This window comes from Lactuca serriola, chromosome 2, assembly GCF_051521515.1.
Source record: "Lactuca serriola cultivar US96UC23 chromosome 2, Lser_US96UC23_V15, whole genome shotgun sequence".
NCBI classification, from domain to species: Eukaryota; Viridiplantae; Streptophyta; class Magnoliopsida; order Asterales; family Asteraceae; genus Lactuca; species Lactuca serriola.
Window position 1 is genome coordinate 231,728,235 of NC_136409.1, and position 9,128 is coordinate 231,737,362.

The following is a 9,128-nucleotide window of genomic DNA, read 5'->3' on the forward strand; positions in this document are numbered from 1 at the left end:
AAATTGGTTTAAAAGGAAAGCAAAATATATTAGTAATTCATTTACCTCCTAATAATAAATTGCGGTGTAACGAATAAGAAAGTAAATAACCGGTCTTAAATAATGAAAATTAATACCTAAATATTTGAACATTAAATTGTATTTATCATCTAACTAATAAGGTATTCCATTTGAAAACACATAACACCCATGAAGGCACAAAATAAAAGGACTGGTTGTCAATTAGTTAGGCAAACCACCAAACGGAACAAGATAACAACCACCAAACCAGGTACTCAATTTTTGACTTTTCTTTCATAATTTTCATCAACTGGGCTCTAAGCTGGACCGTGGGCCCGCCCCACTCATCCATCCATTCACTGTGGGGCCCACGCTCTACTCGGTGGGCCCTCTCTTTTCCGTCAACTCACTCTTCCCAGTCCCCGCCCATCTCCCAGATTCGAAACCGAAACCTTCCTCTTCATTCCTCATTCTTCATCTATCTCTCTCTCTGTAAATTGATTCTTCGTCTTTATCGTCTTTCTTCTTGTCTTTTCTTTCTCTTAAATCATTTGGAATTTTTTTGTAATACATAGAAGATACGTTTGATTCCAATTTTGGTGAGAGTGATTTTGTTTTCGTATCAGAAAAAAACGCGCCGAATTTGATTTTTTTTTGCTGGCGCTGAAACGACAATGAGATTTATATAAGATACAGTTAGGATTTCATTTTTCTTGTTTTTACTTTAAATCTTTCATTCGTATCGAAAACAGTTGATCGAGAAGCTTACTGGAATGGAGCTGGTTGTTACGATTGTGTTAGTCGTCATCGCCATGCTAACATGCGCCGGAACGTCTGTTTCTTCCGATGATCGCCTTCTGGTGAACATGACCGTAGTTCGCAGCACTACGGTGCTTGGAGCTTGTATGTATATATGTTTTTTTATTATTTATATATATAAATACTAAAATTATAATGAAATCTCTGTTTACATGTGATCACTTTTTTATTATTATATTTCAATTTGAACTTTTAAAGGTGTTTTACGTATTTTTGGAATGATGAATCTGTGTCTGTGTGTGCAGATTGCTTGGACGGTAGTTTACCAGCTTATCATATACATAGAGGATTCGGCGCCGGAGCTCGCAACTGGCTTTTGCAATTTGAGGTACTTCCACTTTTTGTTCTTTTGCTCTTTTGCATTTTTCCAGATCTTTTGCCAAATGCCACCTTCATATTTCTCGATTTTTTTATTACTTTTTTCGTGATAACTCGAATATGAGTAGGTTTCAGTTTGAGTGTTTTAATTAATTAATTAATTAATTTATTTTTGTGTGTGTCGATGCGATCTATGTTCTTTCTTGTTTGAAGTTATTTAGCGTTACTCTACTTTTTCCAGAATTAACTTTATAGTGATTGACTATAACTTGATGATCACTACTAAATGGTCAAAAGTAGAAGTAAGAAAGTTAAAACAGTCATGTGTATCATTTATGATGTTTTGAAGAGTATATGCAAATCCAATATAAAAATGGTTTTATGTATTTTATAGAAAAATATATCGCTGCAAGCGGAGCATAATTGTTATTAGGAGTTTAAGACATAGAAAAGGTTTAGCGTATTGCTTTCTGCGTGTGTATGTCTGTTATGCACATGTGTATGAGCGTGTTTGTGAGGAGAGAGAAAGACGTACGACAGATGTGTGTGTATGTGTCATAAATATTTCATAATTGTAATTATGGTAAGATAATAAATGGACAATTTTGTCGTTATAAAAAATAATTACAGAATTACTAAATCTTCCACTTTTTATAATTTTCTTTCTTAAATTAATTGGAAAAAAAATAATGAAAGAAAAAACAAACAAATCTTTTGTCCCTGTAATTTTTCCCCTTGCCTTTTTCTCCTTGCACTTAAATTTAAGAAGTCGAAAACTCATAAGTATGATCAGAAAAATATATTAAATTAAGTTAGAAATATATTAAATTAAATTACATATGTAGTTGTGTGTATACAAATGTTTTATGTTTTATACGGAATAAATGTTTGAGAAGATAAAGAAATCTATTGCTTAAATTTTTTTATTGTAATAGTTTAAATAAAATAAAACACATCAATTCACATATCATTAGTCACATGCTTTCAACCTACCCATGTTGTAGATGCTTCCTCATACAACCACAACGACATGATGTACCTAATCATGACAAGATCAATTATAGTTAATAGTATATTATTTAGTAGGCTGTAGCTGTAGCTCATTGTTGTTGAATTTGCTATACAAAATAAAACAACATGATGTACCTAAGAAATACTAATAAATCAACTGGTAACAATATATGGTATTAATGGGCAATTATCAAATCAATGTTTTAACACTAATTTTTAAAATTCAAACTTGTCTTTTTCATATCATGTTATACAATGTACAAAGGTTTGTTACTGATACGTAAAAGTAAACCAAGTTACTTGTTTGTTGCTAGAAAATTATAAAACAAACAAGTCATGCGTCCGTTGCTTAAAATTTGTAAATTGCATTTTATATATATGTTTCTTTCCAGTAAGATAAGAACTTCTGCTCCTACCTTCATTTAGAGTTACAGTCTTTGGTTTTTTGAACGTATCATAATAATTTGGGTTAATATTGTAAAACATTTTATATTTTTCGGTTTATTTGTTTAAACCTAATAAATTTCCTTTTTAAATAAAAAACCATAGTATTTTTTTTCCCAACTTTTTTAATAGTTTTATTGGTAATCTTTGGGTATTTGATTTTTTTTAGCAAAAAAGACTAAATTTTATTTATTCTAAAAAAATATCAATATTTGATAAACTTTTTGGTCGTGACTCATGTCATTTTTTAAATAGAAAAAATTATGTTAAAAATATTGAATATCAGAGTTTTATTTATTTATTTATTTACTTTTTTTTTTTTTTTGAAATTATGACTTGTAAGACATAAAATTTAAATCACATTGCTAATTTATAATAGGCATACTTTTATAAATGATCTGTATATTTTATAAAAATCCGTAGATTTAGTCTTTAATATTTTTATTTATGAAGATGGTCTTTATGGTTTTAGGTTCTTGAATAGTTGGTCCATACAACTTTTTATTTCACGTTTGATTTAAAATTGCTATTACACCATTACTAAATACCATTTATCATTTTGTATAATTTGTATACCTTTAAAATAATTCTATATCTAATTTTAATTAATCTCACAACACCCTATAACCAATCCCTACAGAATCTCCTTTATTGATCCATATTCAACGACATCAAAACATAACACCATCGCCACCACGCTTGATGTTGAACCCTTTCTCCACCTCATTCAATTATCATATTTCGTTCTTGATGTAGTAGTGCCGACTCCCTCAGCTATGTCGATCACTCCCATTCGTTAGTGGGAGCTTGACATGGCAGTAGAAGCTTGATCTTCCCCACGTCGACTACCTAGTTCCCTCCCTAAATCATAAAAACCTTCTTATTATGTTTAACGACATTAGTTATGTAAATAAAATATTGGGGCCCATCTTCCAATCCATAGATTCATTTTCTGTTTGGAAGTAAGACAACAATTTCTCCAAATATTTCCCTTTGTTATATTGTTGACGAGGAAGTCACGATATTATAATGGCTAGCATCGTAGAAGCTCAAGTGTCTGTATAATAATAATAATTTATAGATGATTAGTATTTTAGTTTGAGATTTTGTAAAGAACAAAAATACAATGACCCCATATATAACCAAGTTAGGGAAAGATGTACGTTTCTCTCTTTCTTGAAATGACTTATGCAGATTGATGGGGGGTTTTTAAGCAAAAACATAATAACCAAGCACTAACTTTAAATCCATAAATGTATGGATTGCTTTTCCAAAATTTATGATTGTTATTGTAAGGGAAGCTACTTTATTAAGTAGTTATTACATTTTTGTTCCGTTGATTCAAATATAACGTTGCATATCGAACAAGAGTTTCGTTTGTGGGGTCCATTATATGTTTATAATAATGATAATTAGTGGTTTGAAATGGTAATGATAGGGTGGTGGGTGGTGTAATGATATCGAAACATGTGCAGAGAGAGCTAAAACCCGTCGTGGATCTACAAGATTGATGAACAAGTTTGAGACCTTCTCCGGCATTCTCAGTGATAACCCCGTTCACAATCCTGGTAATGTTGTTTTCCTAAATTTCTTGTTACTTTTAACCTGTTTTTATCATCCAATGCTTTTGTATTAATGGATATGATTAAGATGTTTGTAAACTTCAACTCTAGACGTTAGTTTCCTTGATAACAAAACCAAAATAAATGATGGTCCCAATTGAAAACACAACCTCACTAGGATTATGATTTATAGAAAACAAAAAAATGACTTCATTAAGTGAGGGACCATTACCATATGGTACATGGATGGAAGTTTAAAGCTGTCTTTCTAGAATAGATTAAATTCAATCATACCGAATTATTCATCTATATGAAAAAACTCTTATATTATTTTATTAAAAAACATGAGACACGCCTTATATTTATCAACCAATTTCATCCAAATTTTTAGTAAAATCCTATTAATCATTTTTATTTAAGTGATGTAGCAATTAAATGTGATGTGGTTGATGTCATGGGACTCCTTTGTCATCCATTTAACATTTTATAACTTATCATGAGATAAAACATGATTGACAACCATATCACACCAGCCACGTCACATCTCTACCAAGTTTTACCTTTTGATAAAAAAAAAAAAATAACATGGAACATCTATGTCATATCTCATTGGCCACAACTATAAGATTATTTAAAATGAAACCGATTAATAGCGTTTTAATTGAAATTTGGATAAATTGATTGGTAAAAAGATAATGTTTTCTGTTTCTAAATAAAAATAATAATATCTGAGTTTTTGCCAATATAGTTGCATAATAGGTTGTATTTTGATGTATTTTACTCTACAATCAGTTTGAAGTTTAATGTACAATGAACTATTTAATGAAAAAATAATTAACAAAAATAATGATATATTTCATTCCTACTTATTTAATAATAACAAAATTCTAATACATATTTAGTATATTAAAAAATAAGTACTTAATAAAGTAATATTTTGTCCATCCATGCCAAAAGCTATGATATAAAAAAAAAAGATATGATGTGCTTTTATATACATTATATATAGATCTAAATAGTAGATATATGTTTTTTTGGATTATGTATTATGTCCAATGACACAAAGGATGGTGGGACCTGGCCTATAAAGCTCATGCCAGTTTCATGTCTAAATTGAATACCGTATCATGATTTTTTATAATTGTTTTTAAATTGCTTGAACGAGTTACCATTTTTCTTTCAAAAATAAATATATAACAAGGGAATGCCTCTCACTGTTGTTTATTCACTCTTTCCTACATAGTAATTAACTAGAATTCAAAGAAAGAATAACTAGCAACGAAATACAAAGTATATAGTTTTGACTGTATCATATAATAATTTATCCAATATTGGTATAGTTTTCTAAGAATTCTTGAAATCCAACCGTAAATTAATTCAACCATAAATAAAGCATACTGCATACGATGTGCTCCCGCGCAAATTCTATTTGTCCTATTCACGTGTTTAATTATTGTAGACAGCTACTGGATTTCTTTTCCTTTCCTCTTCCAGCTTTCACCTTGCCTCCACTAAGCCTTTTGTCCCACCTTTATCTGGTTGGACACTCTGAAAACTCAATACTACCCTTACCTTCTCAAACTTCCACTATTGTAGGGTTACAAATGGAAGGGTACCAACGTCATTTACCTATATTACTGTGTTTCTTCCTGTCATATTTCATTACAGAATCTAATGGACAATGGTCAACTGCAATGTTATCAGTGTTCTTTTTACTGCAATGTTATACTTTTCACTGTTCTTTTTCACAGCTTTGTAGTTTTAACATAATTGATAATACATGATTTTTTTTTGACTTCATCTGGAGTGACTCAATGGGTTAAGTCAAAAAAACTTGCTTAACGATAAATTACTAGTATAATTTTTGTCCCATAAACATGAGGCTTAGTCCCAAGTGAATGCACTTGAAACACATTCATTACATGTTTCATACTTGAGTACAGCGAAATGATAGGCAAAAATAACCAAAATGGGGCGTGACCTACCACAAGAAGGACCACAGACAAACTATCTTCTTTTTACTTTATTCTATAATAAATGTATACATATTAAACGATAAATCTGGGGCCAAAATTCAAACAGCCAACTTCTGCCTCCTACAAAATCTTCCTTTTATAGTGCTACCCACACACTTGCTACAAACTGTAGATTTAGTTACATCAACTTTTTAATATTAACTTTCCAATCCATAACCAAAAGTGGCCTTTTTTATTTTTCGATATAATCCGTGAAACTGTTTCGCTTACCAAGATATCTATTAATTTTTTCATTCTTATACATATCCCAAACTAAAGTAATTTTTTTTTGAACCATATGAAAATAAACCATAAATCATCTTTAATTATATTCCTTATCTACATTTATGAAGACACCAATAAGCATATGCTGTTACATGAGACAAATTCATTTATGATAAGCAGATTTTTACAACTGGAATCGTGTGAAGCTTCGATACTGCGATGGAGGATCTTTTGCTGGGGATAATAAGTTTGACAATGGGGTACAATAATAAATACTATGACTTAAATAGTTTCATTGTTAACCTCTTACTCTTTCTTATCATCATTAACAAATACATACTGTAATCTTTCTTGCTAATAATACCAACATTCTACTAACATTTTCTTCAAAAACAGACATTAGTTCTGTTTTTCCGAGGGCAGCGGATTTGGAAAGCAATTGTTGAAGATCTTCTGCCAAAAGGCATGAGGTTTGCTAACAAGGTACTGTATATACAATACACCTCAATTCAAAATCTACTCAATAATTAATGAAGTTCATCATCTTAATATATATATAGTAGTATTACTTTTTGTGTGTATGTTGACTTAAATTTTTCAGGCTTTGCTTTCTGGGTGTTCAGCTGGGGGTTTAGCATCCTACTTGCATTGCAATAACTTCACCACTTATCTACCAAATACCACCACTGTCAAATGTCTTGGTGATGCTGGATTTTTCATGGACTCGTATGTTCTTATATAACTTTTTATTAAAAATTAACAGTTTAATATTTTCGATTTCCAAGTCTTGCTTTAATTAATATATAGCAGTATATATTTTGTTTTTGATTTTCGCCTTTTTGGGTTGCAGACCAGATATCACCATGAACCACACCCAAAGAACTTTCTTTCAGCATCTTGTCACTCTACAGGTACCCCAACAAACTATTTTAAAATATAGTAGTAAATAAATTCATTTCTTTGATATTTCTGTACAAAACAGAAACAATAAAAGGAATTTTTTCTGACAGGGAATAGAACAGAACCTGGATGAGAATTGCACGACTTCTATCACTGATCCCAAACAAGTATTGTTCATTAATAGCTTACACTCTCTTCTTTTCTTTCGATTTTCTTCGTAAACTGAAAATTATTTTGACATAATTGTTAATTGGCAGTGCATCTTCCCTCAGTATCTGTTGAAGTACATAACACCTCCAGTTTTCATCTTAAACTCCGCCTACGATGTATACCAAGTAAGATATAATAAGCAAGAAAGAATTGATATAAGCAAGAAAGAATTCTAATTAACATGTGTTTGTGACAGTTTCACCACATATTAGTTCCACCATCTGCTGATCCACGTGGACATTGGAATCATTGCAAACTGAATCCAAAAGAATGCCTTCCTAACCAAATAAGCGTTCTGCAAGGTTCTTCATTTGTTTCTACAAAGACTAGTTTTAAAAAGTTAATACAAATTACTTGAATGTTTTCATTTTGTTTAGCTTTCAGGGTTGAAATGCTTACAGCTCTGAGGTCATTCGTGTTCTATTCAAGAAGAGGAGGAGGAACGTTTATAAATTCATGTTTCGCTCATTGCCAAAGTGAATCACAAGACACATGGTTTGCACCCGACTCCCCGCAATTGCATAATCAGGTTTCTTATTTGTTGTTTGTTATTGTTGTATAAATCTGCTTTTAATGAATTAATTATTAATCCATTTTCAAACATTATGCAGACAATTGCAGAATCAGTTGGTGATTGGTACTTCGGAAGAAATGTTTCTATAAAAGTTGATTGCCCATATCCCTGCGATACCACCTGTCACAATCTCATTGGTGCTAACGAATACGAATAGTACTATACTCCAATCCAATAAATCCCTCCCATCAAATCAGTGGATTGATTATACATACAATACCTCCAAAAAGGAATAACTTGAGAATGGAATGGAAGACACCCAGACACAGATAACAACAACATATCACATAGTAATTACCAATTAGAATACACAAATTAGCCCATATTATATTATCATTCATTCTTCATACCTCAATATGCTGTAATTACTAATTACAATACACAAATTAGCCCCTGTTAAGTGAGTGGGCTTGTTCTTTGATCTTGTTTTTTATCTTTTAGCTAAGTAATATCTCTCCAACTCTCTTTCACATTTATCTTAAATAGTTAAATGTTTGCTTCCGTGCTAAAATTTGAATCTGCAATTGATTACACTTTACATTTTTATGACCTAATACTCGATAAATATTAAAATCGACGTAGAATCTAGAAAACAAAAAAGTAAAGTAAATAGAGTCAAGAAGTAGCTGGTTGTTGAAATTTGAATAGACATGACTCTGAAGGCCGTGATGTGGTGGGAGGTTCTGAGATTTCCATTTGAGATTAGGACCTTCCTTGGTCTAGCAGATTATTATCGGAGGTTTATCCTTGATTTCTCCAAGATAGTTGTTCCTTTTACTCGGTTGACAAAGAAGACGGTTACATTTCGTTGGGGGCCTGAGCAGCAGACAACTATTCAGACCTTGAGACGGCGGTTGTGCGAAGCACCGATTTTGACATCGTCGGAGGGTGTGAGGACTTTATGGTTTACTGTGATGTGTAGATCACGGGTTTAGGAGTAGTATTGATGCAAAGGGGTTGCCTGATTGCTTACGCTTCGAGGCAACTGGAGCCTCATTAGGTGAATTATCCGACTCATGATTTGGAGCTGGGTGTCGTGGTTTTCGCCCT

General features: G+C 31.6%; 1 protein-coding gene across 2 annotated transcripts; it reads left to right on the forward strand.

The window, feature by feature from the left end:
- Positions 1–438: 438 nt before the first annotated feature.
- Positions 439–8,554, forward strand: LOC145088857 (Pectinacetylesterase family protein). Of its 2 annotated transcripts, XM_079027291.1 has the most exons (13): positions 441–599; positions 753–903; positions 1,065–1,147; positions 4,031–4,160; positions 6,575–6,654; positions 6,791–6,877; positions 6,996–7,120; positions 7,245–7,305; positions 7,405–7,461; positions 7,552–7,629; positions 7,701–7,806; positions 7,882–8,033; positions 8,116–8,554. In XM_079027291.1, exons 2-13 carry the CDS (start codon positions 774–776, stop codon positions 8,233–8,235), a joined length of 1,209 nt encoding a protein of 402 aa, XP_078883417.1. In that variant the 5' UTR covers positions 441–599; positions 753–773; the 3' UTR covers positions 8,236–8,554. The 2 variants fall into 2 exon arrangements, with proteins under 2 accessions (XP_078883416.1, XP_078883417.1); XM_079027290.1 differs by having other exon boundaries at positions 439–903.
- Positions 8,555–9,128: the final 574 nt, after the last annotated feature.